The sequence below is a fragment of the Coturnix japonica genome, chromosome 17, assembly GCF_054131305.1.
Source record: "Coturnix japonica strain WE chromosome 17, WE-NBRP24, whole genome shotgun sequence".
NCBI classification, from domain to species: Eukaryota; Metazoa; Chordata; class Aves; order Galliformes; family Phasianidae; genus Coturnix; species Coturnix japonica.
The window spans coordinates 5,663,784-5,688,727 of NC_140679.1; the positions used below are offsets into that span (position 1 = coordinate 5,663,784).

The window sequence follows — 24,944 nt, forward strand, 5'->3', positions numbered from 1 at the left end:
ACATCACGCAGTGTCTGTGTGTGTGCAACTCCCTGCTGATGGGTCAAGGACTCAGAGCAGGAGCTCACATGCAGGAATCTCCTTGTGCACATCTGAGCAGAAATAGAGGAATCCCATCTCCTGTGGGCCCGTGGGGAACTGAATTCCATTTCAGCCCCAGGTATCTGTAATTAGTCACTTATCACTGGATGGTTAATTCATCAAATTTCAAAGCACAGTCATTGATGCCGTTGTCTTTCAGGAGCTGTTGGCCTTGAAGACCCAGGGACGTGTCAGGGGACATGAATGGGAAGGATAAAAATGACATCATCTGCTACCAAGCTGGGCTGGGCTCCTGGGACACAGAGAGCTCATAAAAGTGGGCAGAGCTGCAGAGAGACAGCTGTGCCCAGGAGCAGCTCTTGTGCACAGCACAGCCTGCAGGTGACAGAAGCAGAGGAGAGAAATTGGAGTGAGCTTACAGGATGTGTACTGTGTGATTGAGCTGTGAGATCACTGCTGGAACATTGTACACAGATCATGCCACAGTAAGTCTCTTGCAGTAGGTAATGAAGCTGCTTTTAATAGAGGGTTATATTAATGTGGGACATCCCATAGAAGACATGGCTGCAAGAACTGCATGTTTCTTTATTGTGGATAAAGACTTCTGCTTTAAAAGAGGGCTTCTGTGCTTCAGCGTCAGAACACAGCCCTGAGGGCTGCGTGTCCCAGCATGGCTGCAGGCTGTGCAGCCAGGGCTGCAGGCAAGTGCCCAGGGCTGTCCTGAAGAGCAGGGTCCCTCCTGTGCCCCAGGGGCTGTGTGCCAGGTATGGGACTCCGCCGCCTGCCAGGCTCAGCACTCAGCCTGCCTGGGGAGCTGCCCAGGGTGCTGCGGGGAGACGTGTGGTGTGGGGGGAAGGAGCCCCCCGGCAGGGCGTGTGCTGCCACAGCTGCTGCCTGGGGCAGGGGGATCACAGCTCCACTGCACAGCAGAATGTTTGTAAGGGTTCTCAGCAAGAGCAGAGTCAAGGCAGGGATTTTCCATGTCCTGTTCCTAGGGAAGGAAAAAGGATTGGAGGCAGGAATCTAATATGGGCTGTAAAATTTAAAACACAGTTCTGAGACTCCCCGGAATTTCTTCAGTCCATCAGTTGTTTTGTGAACAGTCACACAAGTTGTGCATTCAGCCTCTCTTTCCTAAAAGGATACAGTCACATTCAGTTCTTGTGTTTTTCTGCAGACATTAATAGTTCACTTATATTGCAAAAAGGCTGACTTCTCTATGAGAAGTTGTAGTGCACAGAGATAGGGGCTGGAGTCCTGAAAAGCAGTTGGGCTAAACAGGAAAATATCCAGGAGGCTTTGATATGATTAGGAAAGGAGAAGCAAGTTAGAGCTCCCTCAACTTCTGCTACTTAAGGGATGGCGAAGCTCATGAAAATAACTTCAAATTCTGGAGTTAAATGAACATTTTGCAAAGGGAAAGAAAATCTTTTACAATACAGCAGAAAGCAGAAAGGATAACATCTATAGTATAGCAGAAGGAGTGTCTCTGAGAATGGTCTGGACTTGTCATTATCTTCTGCACTCTGAACAGGACTCCAAGCCCAGGAACAGCACATGCCCAACAGCAGTTCCATCAGCGAGTTCCTCCTGCTGCCGTTGGCAGACACACGGCACCTGCAGCTCCTGAACTTCTGGCTCTTCCTGGGCATCTACCTGGCTGCCCTCCTGTGCAACGGCCTCATCAGCACAGCCATACTCTGCGACCACTGCCTGCACACCCCCATGTACTTCTTCCTCCTCAACCTGGCCCTCCTCGACCTGGGCTTCATCTCCACCACTCTCCCCAAAGCCATGGCCAACGCCCTCTGGGACACCAGGGCCATCTCCTACGCAGGATGTGCTGCACAGCTCTTTTTCTTCCTCTTCTTCCTCTCAGCGGAGTATTACCTTCTCACCATCATGTCCTATGACCGCTACATTGCCATCTGCAAGCCCCTGCACTACGGGACCTTGATGGACAGCAGAGCTTGTGCCACTATGGCAGCAGCTGCCTGGGGCACTGGGGTTCTCAATTCCCTGCTGCACACTGCCAGTACATTTTCACTGCCTCTCTGCCATGGGAATGTTGTGAATCAGTTTTTCTGTGAAATCCCCCAGATCCTCAAGCTCTCCTGCTCAGAATCAAATCTCAGGGAAGATGTGTTTCTCATTTTTAGTGTAAGTTTAGCCTTTGGGTGCTTTGTTTTCATAGTGGTGTCGTATGTGCAGATCTTCCTTGCTGTGCAGATGATGCCCTCTGAGCAGGGACGGCACAAAGCCTTCTCCACGTGCCTCCCTCACCTGGCCGTGGTCTCCCTATTTGTCAGCACTGTCATTTATGCCTACATGAAGCCCCCCTCCTTTTCCTCCCCACTTCTGGATCTGACAGTGGCACTTCTGTACTCACTGGTGCCTCCAACACTGAACCGTATTATCTACAGCATGAGGAACAGGGAGATCAAGCAGGCTCTCAGGAAGTTATTGCAATACGCACTTTCAGCTTTCATAAACTGCACATCTTCATCACACAATTCACTGTGATGTTTCTTTATGTTTTATTCTTGTTTGTATTTTTGATTTTGTTTAATACTCTAATCTGTAAATATGTTGCTATTTATTTCACTACTTCTTTCCTACATACTTTCCACTTTCTTACACCAAGAGCTTGTGTAAACATTGAACCAGAATGCCTGAATAGGTTAAGAAATAAATAAAAAGCTTTAAAAATAGACTTTTCCTTAGCTCTTCTCTCTTCCTACCTTGTCTGGGTCTGGGGGAGGTACAGACACAGACAGCAGCACAATGTGCTCTTTTCATTCTGGCTTCATTTACACTGCCACAGTGCTCTCAGGTCCTCGCATCTGTGCAGGCCTGAAGGTCTTGTGTGTCTGACAACAGTCCTGTTGCCTCTACAGCAGCACTCTGGGACAGCAGTCAGTAGCCAGCAATATGAATGGCTGTGTCAGGGCTGGTTTTCCTTGCTGGCACTGTCATTGAGTTATCTAGGTTAGTCTATGTCCATGACAGAGGGGGCAGTAGACCCGTGGTCCGCCTGGCCCCAAACAAATGGGAAGGGAAAAGGGAAAGGGGTAGGGAAGTGGGAGCTCGGCTCTAGGAAACAAACATAGCAGCGGCAAAGACCTAAGGAGGAAAACTTGTTTTACTAGCTGTGATATGTGGAATACCAATAGGAAAAATTACAAGACCATGACATTCCACCCTTAATTGTATATCACTATATCATACTTAGAAAACATATCTGTGTACAAATAAACAATAAATAAAATGCATTACACACACAAGTCTGTATACATATATAGTCATGGAATTACTGTCTTCAATCCCCCAACATCACATTCCCTCGTAGTACACATTGAACATCCCCACCTTTCTGCATCACCCACCAAGTGCACCCTGGGCAAAAATGGTTCCAAGGAGAGGTTTGCACTTTCCAGAGGCTGGAAGGACCCAAACAGCTTTTCCCAACATGTTCTTTTCATGCACTGCAGGGACCTTATCTCCCTCTACATTATGTAGGGAGCTGGATTGTGTAGCACCATCTCTACTGACAGATCCACTTGTGTTAACTAGCCATGTTCTTAATTCTTAAATGTTCAACCTCCCATTGCTTTCAACACTTTTTTTAACAACCCTTTGAAGCATTCAGTCTTACCAGAGGCTGGTGTATGATAGGGGATATGATAAATCCACTCAATGCCATGGTCATGCCCCCAACTTCAGGGTTGCCAAGGTCTTTGTGCGCCTCTCCAATGGAGGAGCCCAGTGTTGTGTTTGGGTATAGGGACGGGGTAGGGGTAGGGTGGCCCAAAGGAGGGGAATAGGGGTGCCAAGAGTCTTGGGGGTGCTAATCAGGGAGGAACAGAGAATGGGGGAAAATGAAACACAAGGGATTGGGGACCGAAACAGATGTGAGAACTGGGTTGCCAAAGAAAGGAGAAGAAAGGGGATGCCTCTGCCAGGCAGGGACAGACCCCACCTACTCCTGCAGAGCTGCCTGAGGGCCACCCTTGAGCACAATCAGCATGGCTGCCTGGACACTCACCACAGCAACATCCGAGTCCGGCAATTGCACAAGTGGCTGTGGGGAGAGGAGTAGGAGAGAGCGTGAGAGAGATGCTCGCATCGGGGATCCCCAATGGCCAATCACCTCCAGCCCCAGCCCACATCCCCCACGGATGCTTCACCTGAGCTTCCACTGTGCAGCACAGGGCAGCGAGGACCATCACGAGGCTGAGCACAGCTGCCTTCATCTTCCTCTGTGCTCTGGGAGCTGGGTGAGGCTGCAGGAGGCAAGGTCTGCATTTATCCTCCAGAGCCCCTCCCACTCCCCAGATGCCCCTGGGCTTGGCAGACTCCCATGACATGGACTGAGCCCTGGCATGCAGCCATCCATTGCCCTGGCCAAGGGAAACAGGAGGAAGCCAGGGATCAGAGGAAGAACACTGAGTGCTGGGATCCCAATGGCATTGAGCCCAAAGCCCCCAGGTCCCAGCATTCAGCACACATGGACTTTTTGTCCTCCAGGACCACCCAGAGATGACACTGTCCCCATATCAAGGCTTTGTCCAAGGACTCATCACTGAGTCCTGTCCAGTCCTGTGAGGCTGCACAGTGTGATGCTGATCCTTTGGGGAACTGTGGCACAGCATTTGGGGACACTGGGAGGTAAAAGACTAATAGGGACATGGGCAGTGATGAAATTATAGAGATACTTCGAAGACAAGGGGTCACAGGGATATGGGGACATGAAGATACGGGAACATCATGGGGATATGAGTATATCATGGTAGTACGGAGACATCATGGAGATATGGGGAAATGGGGACATGCGGCCAAATTGGAGATGCTTGCTGACAGGGACCTGGAAGTTTGTAGATGGGGCCATCAAGGCCAGGCTGGACATGCTGATAAATGTCTTAGAACTACAAACAACTCAAGGATTCTAAAAGGAAACACGATATGCCAATTTGAAGTGCTTCATCTGACAGAACAGCCAGCTGGTCACAGCTTTCAGGGGGCATTTGCCATAAACAGGAGAGCTGCTGTAGGTCAGCTCTGAGAACAACACTTGAATGTTTACTTTGGAAATTGCCCGGGGAGCAGCCAGCTGGAAGAGTTTCCTTTTCCTGACCTCCTCATATCAGTCATCTCATTAGGGGCAGCTTTCTGCCTAACAGCCTATGCTCCAGAATGGCTCCTGTAGGTGCTGGGTAACTTTTATCAGACCTTTGTGCAGGACTCCTCTGCCACAGACCATCCTGGAGGCAGCGACCAACTCTGTGTACAAAATGGAAGAAGCCCTGTGTCATGGTTTAATAATTTTGTAATTTTTGCTATCAGTATTCCACATCATAACATCATATTAAGCATGAATAATTTTACTGAATCTGCAACTTACAGAAGAAGACTACATCTCCCAGGGAACAACACGATAGGTCACGGGACCTGGACTCTATATTAACTCTGTCGCAGAACAGACTGACGTCTTTCGAGTTCTGGCGTTCAGGGCAGTGTGTGGGAGCCTTCAGCCGTTCGCCTAGATTTACAGTAGGCCTCTCGGTTACGGGACTCATTCTCTCTCCTATTTTGCTTGATTCGTTAGCTCAATTTTCAATTATATTGTATTATATTGTGTTATCCTGTATTTCGATATAGTATTTAGTAAATAAGTGTGCCTCCTTAGATCGTTGCCGCTGTTTTCTTTTCCTAATTAACTTTTTCCTTTCGGCCTAGGGCCCCTCCGGGGCCTACGGCCCCTGTCACGGACGCAGGTGGATTTTTAGTTCAAACCGTGACACCCTGAAGGAAGCTTGGACACTTCTGACCTCATAACTCATATCCAAGAACTTGTCCTGTTCAGAGTCACACAGGGAATGAGTAAGTGGGAACCTGACAATCATCGTGCAAACCAGCTGCAGCTGCTGGCCTCTCAGAGGCACTGACAGATGTGAGCCTGAAAGCACAGACCCCAGCCAGGAGCCCAGGGATGGCCAGTCAACTGTTGCAAGCTGAAGTCAGCTCACAGTTTGTGTCACGGTTTGAACGAAAAATCCACTTGCACCCGTGACAGGGGGCCGTGGGCCCCGCGGGGGCCCTAGGCCAAAAGGAAAAAAAGTTAATTAGGAAAAGAAAACAGCGGCAACGATCTAAGGAGGCACACTTATTTACTAAATACTATATCGAAATACAGGATAATAAAATATAATATAATATAATTGAAAATTGAGCTAACGAATCAGACAAAATATGAGAGAGAATGAGTCCCGTAACCGAGAGGCCTACTGTGAATCTAGGCGAACGGCTGAAGGCTCCCACACACTCCCCTGAACGCCAGAACTCGAAAGACAGAGATCAGTCTAGTCTGCGACCGAGTTAATATAGAGTCCAGGTCCCGTGACCTATCGTGTTGTTCTCTGGGAGATGTAGTTTTCTTCTGTAAGTAGCAGATTCAGTAAAATTATTCATGCTTTATATGATGTTATGATGTGGAATACTGATAGCAAAATTACAAAATTATTAAACCATGACAGTTTGACAATCAGCCATGGGCTTCCTGCTGGACTGTGTGTTTCTGAGAACATCCAACCCCAACAGCTTTAGAAATGTCTCACAAGAAGGAGGAAAGACAGAGTGACTGCACATCCTTTATTCTGTTAAGGTTCACAGAGAGTCTAGTTCATTATGTACAGTGCGTCTGCGCTACACTACAAAGTTACAAGCTGAAGAAGAATTGGTATGTGTAATGATATTTTAGTGAAAAACATTACAATATTAAAAAAAATAATAATGAGATTTAATACATTTCAGTTATAAAAACTGAACAAAACAAAACAACACGAGCATGCATCAGTAAAACCTGCATTACATACCATGAATTCCAAAAGATAGGCAGCTCAGTGTTTTTGAAACACATTTGATCATCACTTTTTTCACTGCATCCTTGACTTCCTGGTTTCTCATGCTGTAGATGAGGGGGTTCACTGCTGGAGGTACCACGGAGTACAGAACTGCCACCATCAGGTCCATAGAGGGGGAGGAGATGGAGGGAGGCTTCAGGTGGGCAAAAAAGGCAGTACTGAGTATTAGGGAAACCACAACCAGGTGAGGGAGGCACGTGGAGAAGGCTTTGTGCCGTCCATGCTCAGAGGGCATCCTCATCACGGCAAGGATGATCTGTACATAGGACACAACTATGAAAACAAAGCACCCAAGGACTAAACAGACAATAAAAATGATAAGCGCAACTTCCCTGAGGTAGGAGGCTGAGCAGGAGAGCTTGAGGATCTGGGGGATTTCACAGAAAAACTGGTTCAAAATATTCCCATGGCAGAGAGGCAGTGAAAACATACTGGCAGTGTGCAGTAGGGAATTGAGAGCCCCAGCGCCCCAGGCAGCTGCTGCCATAGTGGCACAAGCTCTGCTGTCCATCAAGGTTCTGTAGTGCAGGGGCTTGCAGATGGCAACGTAGCGGTCATAGGACATGATGGTGAGAAGGGAATACTCCACTGAGAGGAAGAAGAAAATGAAAAAGACCTGTGCAGCACATCCTGCGTAGGAGATGGCCCTTTTGTCCCAGAGGGTGTTGGCCATGGCTTTGGGGAGATGCAGCCCAGGTCGAGGAGGGCCAGGTTGAGGAGGAAGAAGTACATGGGGGTGTGCAGGCGGCGGTCGCAGGCTACGGCTGTGCTGATGAGGCCGTTGCTCAGGAGGGCAGCCAGGTAGATGTCCAGGAAGAGACAGAAGTTCAGGAGTTGCAGCTGCCGTGTGTCTGCCAACGGCAGCAGGAGGAACTCACTGATGGAGCTGCTGTTGGGCATCTACTGATCCTGGACATGAGGAATCACTCCAGGAGAAAGAAAGTCAAGTTAGGTGAGAGTTCTCTTAGCACAAACCTGTACTGTTCCTTGGTGACCTTCCTCCTGCCGTATAATCCTATCCGTTCTCTTCCTCTGAGGGTAATATTGGTTCAGATCCACAGCCTAAGATTGTTGTCATGAGTTGGAATGTGGATGGAAGAGGAGAGACCTCTGCCCGTGGGCTCTGGAGAAGGTGATCCTGAGCCACCCAGGTGGGTACACTGTAAAGTGGCAGGAGTGCTCAGATTTACTTGTAGAATGTGACATGCCTCTTAGCATCTCACCACATCATCTCCCTGGGCTTTCAGGTAACAGAGAGATGCTAAGGCAAAGATTTGCATCCTACAGGGCAGCTCACAGCTTGGAAGGACATCTCTCTGAGAGAGAGACAAGTGTCCTAATGATGGAGTCTCATTAAAAGAAATTCAGCAAGTTTTTCAGCCGCACAGAATGTGTTGTCCACAGCCCTGAGCAGCCGCTCTCAGACCGTGTGCTGCAGAAGGAAATGAGCTCATGCCTGGAGAGATGCAGCTCTGCTCTGCTGGAGCTCTGGCTGCAGAGGAGGCAGTTCAAACCTTAATGGGATAAGCAAAGCTGATGTTCATTCTGTCCATCGAGCCAGGAAACGATGATGGAACACAAGGATACTGCTCACAAACCTACTCATCTCCAAAGCTACAGCACAGCAGTCTCAGTGCTATGTTAATATATACAGCTTGTCTCCCATTTCTCCGGTCATTCCTACCCTAACAGTAGGAAAATGAACAAAGGGCAGGAATTCCCATGTTTGGTCCTCTTTTTTTTTTTTTTTTTTTAAAATTCTCTCTGCAATGCCCCGAGCATGCAGTGCTGCTGTGAGCCTCCAGCCTCATGCAGCACCTTGAGCAGCAAAAGGCCTCTGTGCAGACTGGGGGCTCCTCCCCCCTCCCCCCTCCCCCCCCCCTTGCATCTCCCTACAGCTACCTGGGCAGCTCCCCAGGCAGGCTGAGTGCCAAGCCTGGCTGGCTGCTGAGTCCCTGACCCAGCACACTGCCTTGGGATGCACGGATCCTGGCTCTGCAGGACACCTTTACACTTCCATAGGGAAGGGATTCAGCTGAATCCATTCAGGCATCTTATCCTGAGGTTGTAGTCCTGGCTCCTGGAGGGGACTCAGCTCCCTCCCATGCCTTCCACACACCCAGTTGGACCAGCACTGACCACATATCTGGCCACAAGCAACTGCTCCCCTGCATCCCTCCTCTTGCACAGCCTTCTTTCTCCTCCATCACCATTCATTCCCATCTTTGCCTGTTGCAGTCACTCTCCAGTTATCAGCTCTCACTGAGTACATTTCCCTCTTGGATCCCCAATGCTACCCCCATGCTGGCTGTACCTCCCTCTCCCTGACAGAGCTGCCATCTGTGTCACACGGGTTGTGCTGCACTTGGTGACATCTCGGTGACTGCTGTAAGACAAAATACCCTTAAAGAGGACATCTCCTTTTTTGGATAGCAGTCTTTGAAACCTCAATCTGCAACACTGAGACCTCCCTAAGGAGCAGTTCAGGCCTTGAAGACTTGAGGGAAATGGCTCGTTAGGTCTTTCTGCACAGTAATGAGACCCACAGCGTATGTGGTGTACGTGAACTTTGGGGGCCGAGAGAAGACTGCTGTAAGCAAATGATGGAGGTGCAGTCAAAATGTTGTTCAGAAATGTTCGAGAGTGTTGGAGCTGCAATTGGTCCCTGTGGAACCATTACCAACAAAGCCTCCCTACAGCCATATTAGAGCAGATAACTGGAGGCTGTGATTACAGGCAGGCCTTCATCTTTTTGCTTAGCACCACTACTATGGGGAAGTGGGCTATAAACTTCAGTTCAAGATGATGAGCACAGCACCAAGAGATGGTAGCCTGGCAATCACACCTGGTTTGACTGTGATGTTGTTGGCTATTCTCTCTTCTCAGTTGGCAAAGTACGAAGAGAAGTTTGTTAATGTCAGACCTTCACGCTTTCTACTGCTACTGTTGATGAAGGGTAGTAAGTTACACCAGACACTCCTTGAATAACTTCTCATTTTGTAGTTTTTCATATACACTCAGTTGGCCATAAAAACCACGGAGCCCACTGTCTGTGTGCTACACCATGTCAATTTCTAGGAAGCTGGTGAAATGTTAGGGCAAGTGAGGGTCTTCTTGAGATACTCCTTTAAAGAATTAAGAATAATTGGTATCGTTGTCCAGGCTGAGCAGCTTATAGTAGACTCCCACAGTGACATCTACTTTATTTCTTTGTCCCATAATCCGTATAAAAGTAGGAATCAGGTTAATAGGGGCCTTTCTTGAAGATTAAGTATCCTAGGCTTTGGGGAATGTCAGAAGAAAAGGACCAGTGGGACACGTCAACATTCCTATAGTTACAATACAGCTGAGTCTATAGTTAAGACAATACAGCTGGGTATAAATAAAGGAAAGGTAGCCAAAGAAACTGGTTTTGACTGATTGAGTGGAGGAGCTGGGTCAAAGCAACCTGAGGAAAGCAACCTGACTTCATCCCAACGACCACCAGAGTGAGACCCCCACTGTGGACTGCGCACGTGTCAGTAGGAGGGACAGCATGTAAATGAGTTCCCAGAAAAACAATGAATGTGATAATGATATCTTGGAAATCTGTTAAATATGTATACGCTTGCTCTGTAACTTTCTAACACTTCTGTCCACTGATGCGCATGATAGGAGGAGTGATCCCCATGTGCCCAGTGCTGAATAAGCACGTACCTGCTTTATAACCTAATTCTGGATACAGAGTTTGATTCCACATGTCACAACCTCTACAGCCACATCTCCTACATCCACCTCTGACCTTATGGCCCAGGTAATAGAAGAGGGGGCATTACATTTGAAGCAGATTGCAGCGTCTCAGGCGCGGACTCAGATGTGAACGATCCAAATTGTTTATTACAAGTTCTCACATCCCTTATATACCTTCACAAGTTGTTATTTTCTAACTTTCCCATCTGCCCTTACAACTTTCCCAAACACCTTACATGTCAACAAAGCATTCTACAAAACACTTTTCAACTGTCCGTGCAGGCACATATCCAATCAGAGCTGTGAGACTCTTCTTCTCCTTGCAGAGGTGTCCTTGGTTCTCATGCTGTTTATCTTGCTCCACAGCTGCTGCTCTGAACAGCTTTTCTTGTATTCCCACAATTCCCCCTTTTTTGTTTATTGACAAGCTACTACCATACTATAAAATAATAACACTAATTATATTAATAAAAATCATTATAACTCAATCAAGGCCTCGATTGACAATATTCTGAAAATGAAAAAGGAGATAAGGCAAATGACAAAATATATGGTTAAATCCACTAAAATATCAGATGCATTTTGCCTGCGGCCTAAGTTCCTACAACCTGGAAAAGAATCCCTGAGAATCCAATTCTGTGTAAATCTGAAATGGGTTAGAAAAGACTTCAATTTTGTGTTATCCATTTTAGACCATCCCGTTAGCATGAAGCAAATACCCCCTAAGCTAGCACATTATTACTTATTGTCCCTGGAGAGGCAGAAAACTGCAGAAAAGGAGAGAGAAGGATCATGTTGGCGGTGGATGCGATAGGCAGCGCCAGCAGGGCGTCCCCTGCTTCAAGGTGCACTTTCCCTTTCTCATCCACCACGGATTCTCTCTTGCTCTTTTCCTACTCAGGGTCTGAATGGTATTTTCCATTTGTACACTGCATCCGCATGGCCAGTGCGTGGAACAGAGCCCAAGTGGAACACCTGCTTTCAAAACAGAATAAATTGCCGAGGTTAGCTTTTTTAGCAAGCACCTTTGTTTCAATTGATGCATGGTCATATTTTGAAAATCCCAATTAGTGAGATGAAAAAGAGTTAATAATTGTTATGTTTAAGAATCATCCATTTGTCCAGGATTCTTTTCCAGGGTCTTATTCTTACAAACTGAGAAGAGGCTAGTTGATAGGCTAATAAAATCATAACTGAACATTACTAATACACTAAAAGAGCTATTCCCATAATTTCCAGCATTGGTAACATCAAATCCTATTTAACTTATATTCTATCTACTGCCAAAATAGGGAAGACACACAATAATCTAAATAATGCTTAATAATTCTAATTCTTAAATTTATACCAGTAATGTGGAAGAGTTACCTGCTATGTCTTACCATTACTAAAATTATTATTTGCAATACAACAAATTACAAAGCAATATCAATGAAGTAAAAGGCGTATAATCACAAGCAAGGCTGGGTGTTATTTTCTGCCTTGAGATGAGGCTGAACATATCTTGCCAGAACCCATGTAGGGCCAGTCCTTGTAGAAACACAAGCATATCCACAACCCCAGGTTATCAATGGTAAGGGACCTTCCCCGTGCCCTGTGGCCATATTTCGAATGTTAATCATTGGCCGTTCCTTGAGCACTGGAGAGGCCCCAAAATGACGATCCACACGAGTTGTATTTGTATGATCACGATTCAAAAAATTCAGCACAAACAAAGCCTTACATAATCTTTCTTGTGGTGTGTCTCCCGTATTCCCCCTTTTTTGTTTATTAAGAACAGATTTCAGTGTTTGATGAGTGTGCTCAATGATAGCTTGTCCAGTGGGAGAATGAGGGATACCTGTAATATGTCTAACCCCCCATTCTTGAAGGAAAGTTCGAGTGGCCTTAGAGGTATAGGCGGGCCCATTATCTGTTTTTATCGTATGAGGGATTCCCATAGCAGCATAAGCAGATAACCAGTGTTTACGGGCGTCGCGACTGCGTTCACCTGTATGTGCTGTGGCAAATATGTAAGAAGAATGAGTATCTATCGTTACATGTATGTATTTTAGACGGCCAAATTCAGGAACGTGAGTGACATCTGTCTGCCAGAGTTGAAGAGGGGCTGTTCCACGTGGATTTGTCCCAGTTTGAGGCAAAGGGGCAATTGCCTGGCAGTCTGGGCATGTTAGAATAACGTTACGGGCTTGATCCACTGTCAGTTGGAATTGTTTTTGTAAGGCTCTCCTGTTCTGATGGAAAAATTGATGGGAGAGTTGTGTTTGCTCAAATAATTGAGGAGTAGCAAAAGCAACTGTGGCTTGATCAGCCTTATGGTTGCCCTCAGTTAAAGGACCAGGCAATGTAGTATGCGATCGAATGTGCATAATAAAATAAGGAAGAGTACGGTGAGAAACATAATGCAAGACTCGCTTGAGCTGTACAAACAAAACCGGATTATTAACTTCCTTAAGAAAGGATCCTTCAATCTGCTGAATGATACCTGTAACATACAAAGAGTCAGTTATTATATTAAGCTTTTGGTCTGAAAAAATTTGGAAAGCTCGAGCTACTGCAGCGAGTTCTACAACTTGAGGTGATCCGTCAACAACATGTACGTCTGACTGCCATTGTGTAGCAGTCTCACGCCAGAGAATCACTGCTTGGTGTGTCTTGCCAGAGCCATCTGTAAATACAGTAACAGCATTAGGTATTGGAACATGTGAAAGTAAAGTATTAGTAGCAATGGGGATATCAGCCAAATTATGTAGTAACTGATGTTTGGGAGGATGAGTGGACAATTGTCCGGTATAGTCTGCCATAGCAGCCTGAAAAGCAAGTGACTGCGCAAGCATCCAATCTAAATCTTTTTTAGTAGCGGGTACATATATGCAATCAGGGTCAAGAGCTCGTAGAATTTGTAGACGATGTCGACCTCGTTGTATTAGCATAGCAAACATTTCCACTCATGATGTAATAGTTTTTGAAAATGTATGAGGTAAAAATACCCATTCAAGAATAATGAGAGGATCCTTTCTTGAGGTATCCCATTGACATAACAAGCTATATGGCCGATAGAAGTTGGATATTATTATGAGATGTACTGGAAGTGATAAACAAACACGATGGCTATATCGATTTTGCACTGATGTTATTACAGAGTCTAAGCATTGTTGTGCTTCTGGTGTTAATTGTCTTTTAGAAGTTAGATCTGGGTCTCCTTTCAGTAGTTTGAATAAAGGATGCAGCTCTTGAGTAGTAATTCCCAAAAGTGGCCGCAACCAATTAATGGCTCCTAATAACTTTTGCAGATCGTTTAATGTCCGTACGTGAGGTACTGTTTTGAGGATTTGTGGCTGGATAGCGTGAGATGCAATTTTCCATCCTAAATATTTCCATGGAGAACTAAGTTGCACTTTTTCTTCTGCTATTTGTAAGCCAATAGATTGGACTGCCTCCCGGATGAGCAGTAAAGTGTCCTTTAGACCCTCTTCTTGTTCTGCTGCTATTAAAATATCATCCATGTAATGATAAATAAGGACATGAGGTCTAGCCTTTCGTACTGGTTGTAATGCATTTGCTACAGTCAATTGACATATCGTTGGACTATTAAGCATTCCTTGTGGTAACACTGTCCAATGATACCGCTGAGCAGGGCTTTGTAGGTTGATGGAGGGCACTGAGAAAGCAAATCGTGGTGCATCTTTTGGATGAAGCTGAATGGTAAAAAAAAAACAGTCTTTCAAATCAATGACTGCTATAGGCCAATCCGAAGGTAACATTGAGGGTGAAGGAAGGCCAGGCTGCAACGCTCCCATAGTCTCAATTACTGCATTGACAGCACGCAAGTCCTGTAAAAGTCTCCATTTTCCACTCTTCTTGAGGATAACAAAAACCGGAGTATTCCAAGGGCTGGTAGTAGGCACTATGTGACCAGCAGCTAGCTGTTCTTGAACTAACTCATGTAAGTGCAGCAACTTTTCTCTTTTTAAGGGCCACTGATCTACCCAAATAGGTTGTTCTGTTTTCCAAGCTAAGGGTATAGGTTGCTGCCGATCAATGGCTCTCACTGAAAATTTGTCTGCAAAATCATACCCCACTGACTTAAGAGATCACGACCCCACAAAGTACAGGGAATTGGCAAAATGTAAGGAGCAGCGTGAGCAATGCGACCATCAGGCCCTTCAAAAGATAAAATTTGGGCACTTTGTTTTGGCTGCTGTAGGCCCCCAACCCCCACAATAGCAGAATTAGGATCTCTTAGTGGCCACTCAGAGGGCCAACCACTGGACTTAATGATGGTAACATCAGCTCCAGTATCCACTAGTCCTAATAACTGTCTGCCATTTACTAAGCATGGTAATAATGGTTTGTCTTTTGACAGTTGTGTGGTCCATAGCACAACAGGTTTATCTGTGCTCCCAAATCCACCGGTTCGATCTCTAATACCAGGTTTGGTCATAGAATGAAAAGGGACTAATTGTGCTATTTTTTGGCCTTTTGGAATAAAACAGGGGGGTGAGGGTGTCCATGCCATTATCTTAATTTCCCCGGTATGGTCAGCATCTATAACTCCAGGTAAAACAAAAAGTCCCATCCTTGTAACAGAAGAACGTCCTAACAAGAGGGCGCTACACCCGTACCCAAGGGGACCCATTACCCCTGTTGGAATGAGAGTCACGGTGCTATCAGTCAGTGTCACTGACTGGGCAGTGGACAAATCCACTCCTGCGCTGCCAACGGTGGCTGGTCTGAGTGAGCTAGCCAGACAGCATCTGGCTGAGTCGGGACCGTATTTGCTGTCATAGCGTGCGGTCTCACTCTCTTCTTGCTGTTTCCCAGCAGATCGCAGGGCTGTGCAGCAACAGGAAGTTTGGATCGGCAGTCTCTAGCCCAGTGTAGCCCCTTCCTGCACCATGGACAGGGTCGAGTTGGAACAGCAGAAGCATTGTTATTTGCTCGCTTGGGCTTTTTACAGTCCTGTTGGACATGACCTGGTTCCCCACAATTGTAACACTTTACTTTTTGAGCTGTCCCTGCATCAAGTTGGGTTGCCAATGAATCTGCTAGCAGGGCCATTTTATGACTTTCTGTGCCTACATCTTGACAGGCTTTAATCAAGTCAGCAATTGATGGGTCTGCATTCTTTAGGGACTGTAAAACCTTTCAACAGTCTGCATTTGCGTTTTCTACTGCTAATTGCTTAAGCAAGACATTTCGGGCAGCTTCATTTTCTACTTGTCTCTCTAATGAATTTTATAAATGGTCAAGAAATTTAATGTAAGGCTCAGTAGCCTCTTGCCTAATTGAAGTAAATGAAGCATCGGGTGAATTAATATCAGGAACCTGACGGACAGCATGCAACACCAAAGTCTTAACTTGCTCCAGGCATTGCCTGTCCAGCTGTGCCTGTGCCTGAGGTGGTGCCCAGGCCCCTTCCCCCATGAGTTCCTCTAGGCCAATATGATTTAGGTTGTTCAAATTATTCAAGGCCTGGACGGCAGCCTGTTCCCGGTATTCAGTCATGAACACGGTGTATTGCATGGGAGAGAGGATCATTCGTAACACACTTTTCCAGTCATGAGGGGTCATAACATAACTATCACCAATTGCAACCAAAAGATTATATGTAAAGGTAGACTGAACTCCGTATGTTCTCACTGACTTCCTTAGCTCTTTCACTGCCTCATAAGGCAGGGATTCCTAACGGGGGACCTGATTCGGCTGATACAACACAGGAAAGGTTTGCAACGTGTCAGCATCACCCCTTAATATTGCTTCTTTTCTGCACTGCTCTAAGACACCACAGTACGCTGTAGGGAAATTTGTCGTTACTGCTCCCTTCAAATTATCATCAGGAGGAAATGTGCCCAATTAACATTCCGGATATACTGGACCAGTGTCAAAACGATCCCCTGGTTTTGATCCGTCCGTGTCTTTAATCACGTTACACGTCGGCTGCACAGACGCTGCAGCGCACGACGTGGGGGGGGGCGGAAGGTGGAGGCGCAGAGAATAACGTGGGCGGAGCGGAGGGCGGAGGCGCGGCGAGCATCATGGGCAGAGCAGAGGGCGGGGACGGGGTGACGAACGTCGTAGGCGGAGCGACGGGCGGGGGTGGGGCAAGCGTCGTGGGCGGAACGGGAGGCGGAAGCAGCACGACGAACGTCGTAGGTGAGGCGAAGGGTGGGGGCGCCGTAGAGGGCGGCAACGCGGCGAACGTCGGGGGAGGAGCGAACGGCGGGAGTGCGAGGGGGGGGTTTTGCGGCTTTTCGTCTCCCCGAATCGGGGGGGGGGAGGGGGTTGGAGCCGCCAGTGAGATCCGGGCACGGGCCGCTTCCCGCAGCGAGAGGCAGCGGCGGGATTGGGACGGAGGGCGGCAGGGAATGGTCTGAAGAAATTCTTTCCCGTCATGATTGCTTAATCCCTTCCATTATCCGGCTCCAAACGGGCAACAGCTTAGCAGCCGTTCTGTCTTTAGCGAGAGAAGCCTCATAGAGTTTTGAGCCGATTTTGTCCCAAAGTTCTCCATCGAGAGAGAACTCAGTTTTTGGAAATTCAGGGACATTTTTGCTTATCCATTTAAGAAGAGTAGCTAATGCTGAAGTAAACACAGTCTTATCCTGATACAGTAACACTGACCGTAATACTTCGAGATGTACTCATTGCTCCCTCGTTAGTGAGCTCCCCATAGTTCCTACTGCTCACCTTCTGTCCTGCAGAACGGGGCGGGTGCGCGCGAAACAGTCTCTCTGAAGTTCAGTCAGGCGACGCTGCCGGACCGGGCTCGCTCAGCCGCGGGTTGATTTGCCCCACATTGTGGGCGCCATTTGCAGCGTCTCAGGCACGGACTCAGATGTGAACAATCCAAATCGTTTATTACAAGTTCTCACATCCCTTATATACCTTCACAAGTTGTTATTTTCTAACTTTCCCATCCGCCCTTACAACTTTCCCAAACACCTTACATGTCAACAAAGCATTCTACAAAACACTTTTCAACTGTCCGTGCAGGCACATATCCAATCAGAGCTGTGAGACTCTTCTTCTCCTTGCAGAGGTGTCCTTGGTTCTCATGCTGTTTATCTTGCTCCACAGCTGCTGCTCTGAACAGCTTTTTTTGTATTCCCACAGCAGATCTTATCTGACTTAAAAGTTGGATGGCCTGAGAGGTCACTTCTAACATAAATGATGCCATGATGGGGAGATCTCTGCAGGGGAGGCTGTTGGTTGAGCAGCCAGAGAACTCAGACCTCATTACATTTCACTTGCTCAGAGTTTGACTGTTACAAAAGCCTGAGTATTTCTTTTTAGATGTCATCAAACGAACCAAGTGGGTTTCCTGAGGAGAACATTTCATATGAAATTGCTACCAAGTGTCATCCACTTGCTTTGCACTGACCTCAGAGAATATTAGACTGGCCTGAAGGTAAAAAATTTGGAATATCACCAGCAGAAGCGGTGTCACATGCTAAAGAGGCCCCACCATTCAGTGAACTACTAGAAAAGAAATACGCCCTTGAAACATACACAGTACCCCATGCTACCGCCCAAAACACCATATTGGGTCTTGAGAAACAAGAAACAAGACATTGCACCCCAGAAAGAACTGAGTCTGATAATGGGTCTTCTTTCAAACATTCCCTTATAAAAACTTGGGCCAAAAATTATGGCATTGAGTGGGTTTATCGTATCCCCTACAATGCACCAGCCTTTGGTAAAGTTGAATGATACAATGGGTTGTTGAAAGCTATGTTGAAAACAACAGGTGGTGGAACATTGAAGCACTGGGAGAAGCATTGGTCAGAAGCCACTTGGTAGGTCAGTACTAGAGGATCTGTCACTTGTGATGATCCAACCCAATCCAGCCCCCTGCATACTGCAGAGGGAGATGAGGTCCCTGTAGTGCATGTAAAGAACATGTTGGGAAAAGCAGTTTGGGACTTTCCAGCCTCTGGAAAGGGCAAATCTCTCCATGGAACTGCTTTCGCGCAAGGAGCTGGGTGCACTCGGTGTGTGCTGGAGAAACACAGGGACGTCCAGTGTGTACCACAAGGGAATTTGATGCTGGGGGAGTGCCGTCAGTGATTCCATGAATATATATGCATATAGGTGTGTGTATATGTAACACACGTTAATTATTGTTTCTTCCTATACAGATAGCCAGTTGAGGTAAAAGAAGCTCAGCAACTCCTCTCATTGGATCGTGACATCTCCTTTAAAATAAGGGACTTTGGAAGAAGATCTGTGACCCCAAGTCCGCCCAGATGACCCCAAAAGACCCTAAATGACCCAAAAATGACCCCATAAGTGCCCCCAAATGACCCTAAAGCCATGGTCATAGTGCAGCTGAGAAAACCAACACAGGAATGTGACACGCCAATGGATTCTGCTCCCTTTATTGTGGCGCTGGGTGCATGGGGATCGCTGCAGCAACCCACACACCCAGAGAAAAAGCGAATACCCATAGGTAGGCATAGCCTATTTGTGGTCATTCATTCCATTGATAGGCATAACTTATCCGTGGTCATTCATTCCAAGGACATGGGCAGAAATTCTAAGCATTAATTAACATCTCTGGTGGTGGTGGGATGAATGCTAATAGCCATTCTCGCTATAAATGCCCAACCAATTAAGGGGGGCTGCCCAGGCTGGTTTTCACTGATGCTGCGTCCAGCTGAGGCATCTGTTCTGCCATCTTATCTTCAACAGCAGCACATCTATTCTGCTTTCTAATCTTCCCTTGACAGCAAACTCTGCGACCCACTCCCAGTTCTGTTCCTTAGCTGACATTCACACCAGCCCCTTGTCCCCCAAGCTGTATCTGCTTAAGTTGTGCAAGAGGCTGTTCTCAAAATGTAGGACAGCTGCTCTCTTGATTCACAACCCTAAACCTAACCAAAACGCTATCCCAAACCCTGCATCAAACCCTAACCCTAATTCATTGCCGAAGCCTAACCAAAACCCAACATAAACACAAACACAAACCCCAAACCTGAAACCAACCCTAAAGAAACCAAACCCAACAGAAACACATATCCAAACCCCAAACCTAAAACAAACTGTAAAGAACCGAAACCCAAAAGAGGCACAAACTCAAACCCCAAACCCAAATCTAACCCTAAAGAAACCAAACTCAACATAGACACAAACCAAATCCCCAAGCCTAAAACTAGCCCTAAAGAACCCAAACCCAACATAGACACAAACCCAAACCCCAAAACTAGAACCAGCCCTAAAGAACCCAAACGAACATAGACACAAACCCAAACCCCAAACCTAAAACCAACTCTACCTGAAACCCAAACCCATCAGAGAAGCACACCCTATACCCCAAAACTAAAACTAACCCAACCCCAAACCCAAAACAACATAGACAAAAACACAAACACCAAACCTAAAACCAATGTGACCCCAAACATAAAACCAACTTTAAAGAACCCAAATGCAACATAAACACAAAACCAAACCCCAAACATAAAACCAACCCTAACCCAAACCAACATAGACACAAACCAAAACCCCAACACTAGAAACAACCCTAAGGAACCCAGACCCAACATAGACACAAGCACAAACTTCAAACCTAAAACCAACTCTAAAGAACCCAGACCCAACAGACACAAACCCTAAACCCCAAATCCTAAAACCAACACTACACCAAAACCAAAACAACACAGACACAAACCCAAACCCAAAACCAAAAACTAACCCAACCCCAAACCCAACAGAGACACAAACCCAAACCCCAAACCTAAAACCAAACCAAGACAAAACCCAAACCCAGTGGAGACACAAACCCAAACCTCAAACCTGAAACCAACCTACCCCAAAGCGAACATAGACACAAACCTAAACAACAAACATAAAACCAAACCTGCTCCAAATCCAAACCCAACATAGACACAAACTGAAACCCCAAACCTAAAACCAACCATACACCAAAAGCAAACCAACATAGACACAAACCCAAACCCCAAACATAAAACCAACCCTAAAGTACCCAATCCTAACATAGACACAAACCCAAAACACAAACCTAAAACCAACCCAAAAGAAACCAAACCCATCAGAGACACAAACCCAAATCCCAAACCTAGAACAAACCCTAAAGAACCCAAACCCAACATAGACACACACCCAAACCTAAAACCAACCCCACCCCAAACCCAAACCACACACAGACACAAACCCTAAACCCCAATCCTAAAACCAACCCTACCCCAAACCCAACAGAAACACCATCTTAAGGTGCAAGTCCATCTGCATTTCATCAGTCCAAAGGAATCGTTCTCTGATGGTCCTAGAGGCTTAGAATCTTAAGGAGAATAATACAAATGCTTCAAAGATACCTGGAGAGGAAGATCCGCCCTCCAGGGCAAGATACAGGCCGTATTCTTATCTTGGGTCAATACTTCTGCTTGTACTGTATTGTGTCCCGGCCTCCGATACCATACCCTCTAGCCAGATATCTGCGGCTATATAACTATATTTGGCACCAGAGGAGGAGTCTTGATCTGCCATAGGGACATGATAGGTGTCCCTTTAGCAATAAAGACCGGAGTATTGACCACGATGTCAGTATGCCACGTACCTATCACCGAGGGGGTGACTGAACCTCCCACCTCCAATAATCTCCCCCAAGGTGCAAGTAGGCCACACCACTTGGGTCCTACCTGCACCTTCCAGGGCCAATTTATCTTACGGATTCCCAGTTTTAAATTATCAGGGGCAGGGAGCAGAAGATTGTTTTCATTACCAACCTGCGGTTTTACCTCATTATCAGTACCTGTAATTTGGATCCTAAGTGGGGAGGCCCATATAGTTTGTAATATTTTCAGGTCACTGGGTCTGCCATCCCGAGGTCTTCAGGTCCCGCAGGGTTTCATATAATATTTTCATCCACCCCTGCAGGGACTGAGAGTCTGTCTTCAGGGCAGCCCTAAGGATACCATTGTAGCGTTCAATAAGGCCTGCCCCTGTTGGGTTATATGGCAGGTGGAATTGCCATTTAATGTTGTTTTCTTCTGCCCAGCGCTGTATCATCGCTCCAGTAAAGTGAGTCCCTTGGTCACTCTTGATAATTTGAGGTGTCCCGTACACAGACATCAGTTTAGTAAGCACCTTAATTGTGTACGCTTGATTTGCCTTTGGTACAGGATAGGCTTGCAGCAGTCCACTTACAGTGTCAACTCAGGTCAGGGCATATCTCGCCCCCTCAGACTGAGGGAGGGGCCCAATGTAGTCGACCTGCCGTCTCTGAAGAGGACTATATCCTCTAGCAATGTGGGATGTTGTTTCAGGCAATGGTCTTGGTCTCATCTTTGAGCAAGCGTTGCAATCCTGACATGCTTGGATGATATCAGATAGTTGTACAGGCAGCCCCCATGCTTTAGCGGCCACCCACATTATCTTCTGTCCAGCATGCCGTAGCTTTTGATGTAACCAATGGGCAACATTTTCAGATTGTGAATTCTCAATCCATTGGATTCGGGCCAGTGTGTCAGCTTCATCGTTTCCTGGTGACTGCAGGGGTTGATGACCAGAGACATGGTAGACACATACTGTCTTGTGTTTGACTGTATTCCAAATGTCTACCCACATGTCTTTACCCCAAATCGGTCGGGCGTGGATAGTCCATTCCTAGGTAGCCCACTGTGTAATCCACAGAGTGAGCCCCCGGTACACAGCCCAACAATCTGTACAGGTATTCAGGACGCCGTCACCAGGTTCTTTAGTTATGACCATCCACACGGCTCACAATTCTGCCCATTGGCTGCTTTGACCATCCCCCTCATCAAACCAGATGTTCTCAGTAGAGGGATGGTATGCTGTTGCTCGCCACTTGCTCGGGTTGCCTCTGCTGGACCTATCCGTATACCAGGCATCTTCAGGAATAGGATATCTTCCTTCCTGAATGGGACTCTTCTCTGGTGGAGCAACCATCGGTTCTTTTGGTGTATCACTGTGATACGTCTTTGGGCCTAGGATCTTCTGTAATTCTTCTTTAAGTGGAGATGAAGACAGGCTGCTTCTCTGGCTTAGATAGGTGACCCATTGTGCTACTGTTTGTGCTTGGGCCACCCCTGTCTTAGGAAGGTGAGTCAAATCTCTTACCCACCCCTGGATTGGTAATGTAGTTTTAACTATGACCTCTGTCGTTTGTGTTATCGGTTCTATCGCTTGTAACGCTGAATAGGCAGCCAATAACTGTTTCTCAATCATGCTATATCTTTCTTCTGCTCCGTGCCAAACCTGAGACCAGAATCCAATTAGGGTTCGAACAGAACTCTGGCGTTGCCACAGGCCCCAGCCAAAACCATCCTGGGTAACATGAACATCTAGTTCAGCTGGGAGGGTCGGATCAAATATACCCAATGCCTGAGCTTGTTTAACTGCCAGTTTTGCCTGTTGGAAAGCATCCTGTTCTACCTTCCCTCAATTCCATGATTGACCTTTCTTCATAAGCTTATACAATTGCCTCAATAGCTGAGCTAAATGAGGTATAAAGGAGCGCCAATACCCCAATGTACGCAAGAATTCTTGCAGCTGTTTTGATGTTGTAGGAACTGGAAATGCTTGGACTTTATCTACTACCGCACTGGGTAGTACTTTGGTTTTCCCGGACCAAGTTACTCCCAGGAATTTTACAGATAACCCCGGACCTTGCACCTTCTGTGGGTTAATAGCCCACCCTCTTTTCTGCAGATAAGCTGCCAACAAATCTGCTGCTTGTCTCACTGCCTCTAATGAATCGGATGTTAACAGGAGGTCATCAATATAATGATATAAATTGACATTATTTGGCTTTTCCCACTTAGCCAGATCATGCGCCACTAAATTATGACAAAAGGTGGGCGAATGCACGTACCCTTGTGGTAGGACCTGGAAAGTCCATTTCCTCTCTTCCCAAGTAAATGCAAACTAATCTTGCGATTCTTCATTGGTTGGAATACTGAAGAATGCATTCGCTAAATCTAGGACACAGTGATATGTTTTAATTTCCCTGCTTAATGTGTCCATTAGGGAGGCAATATTGGGTACAGTCGCATGAACGGGCAGCGTGACCTTATTCAATTCCCTGTAGTCTACTGTCATCCTCCATGTTCCATCCGGCTTTCGCACTGGCCATATTGGGGAGTTGTATGGGCTGTGTGCAGGCTTTATAATACCCACTCTTTCTAATTCCTGCACCGTTTTTGTTATTTCATCCTGTCCACCCGGGAGTCTGTACTGTTTTACATTAGTAATCTGGCGCGGCTTCAGCAGACAAATAGGCTCATGTTTTGCATGGCCTTTCAGTATTGTCTGAATTGCCCAGATACCAATGCATCTCTGCCGCAGCTGGAACTCTCCCACCGTTGTGTGGAGAGCGAGACCCCACAAGATACCACTTCCTAATATATACTCCGGAATTGGAGCAATGGATACCTTGTACTCCCGTGGTGGGAGGCACCCAACCCCCAATTTTACCCAGGTTTGGGTGACTGGAATGGTCTGTCGCCCAAAACCTCCAATCATCACTCTATTACCTTTGAACTTGGTTGGGTCTCCATATATTATAGATGTCTCTGCCCCAGTGTCAGCTAGGGCCATAACCTTCTGTACATTCTTTCGGGACCAAAATATCGTCAATTCTACGTAGGGCCTCCAGTCCCATCTAGAGGCCCTAGGGGGACTGACGTCCCTCGTCACACCATGAACTGAGCCAGGTTCAAGTCTTATACCTTTGATGCCTCTGGTATCGTGACCCGAGGCACCTGAGGCGGCTTCTTTTTCCTACTCGGAACTACAAAGTCTTCTAAATTCCATGTTGTTGTTGGTCGCCGCTCTGTAAGTCTTATCCTTGGTCTTTTGGGGTTGTTCTGAAATTTTTGTTCATCCTTCAGCTGCTTCCACAGCTGAAGGAGAACATGATTGGGTTGACCATCAATTCTTGAAAATTGAACACCTGCTCAGAGTAGATCATTGAACATTTGTTTTCGGGACACTCTAACAGGTCCTGCCCGAGGAGTCTGAGGGGCCGATCTTCTGGCTTGCACTATTGGAAAAGCCTCAGCATCTTCAGTCACCCTGATATTGTGCTTAGTTCGTAGGCGCTCAGTTTCCCCAAGGTCTGCTACCGATTGGACAGCTTGTTGGACTGCTGCTTCTGTGGCTACTAATGGGTTGAGTATGAAAACCAGTGTTCCATACATATGCGAGGGAGCTTGTTGTAAAATTAAGTCCCTCATTCCTGCGGAGAATCTTACCATATCAGGGCTATCAAAT

The 24,944-nt window shown here is 46.6% G+C and overlaps 1 protein-coding gene across 1 annotated transcript; it reads left to right on the forward strand.

Moving 5' to 3' along the window:
• The first annotated feature begins 258 nt into the window (after positions 1 to 258).
• Positions 259 to 2,565, forward strand: LOC146758100 (olfactory receptor 14A16-like). Its single transcript, XM_085518671.1, has 2 exons — positions 259 to 527; positions 1,577 to 2,565. Exon 2 carries the CDS (start codon positions 1,600 to 1,602, stop codon positions 2,563 to 2,565), a length of 966 nt encoding a protein of 321 aa, XP_085374797.1. The 5' UTR covers positions 259 to 527; positions 1,577 to 1,599.
• Positions 2,566 to 24,944: the final 22,379 nt, after the last annotated feature.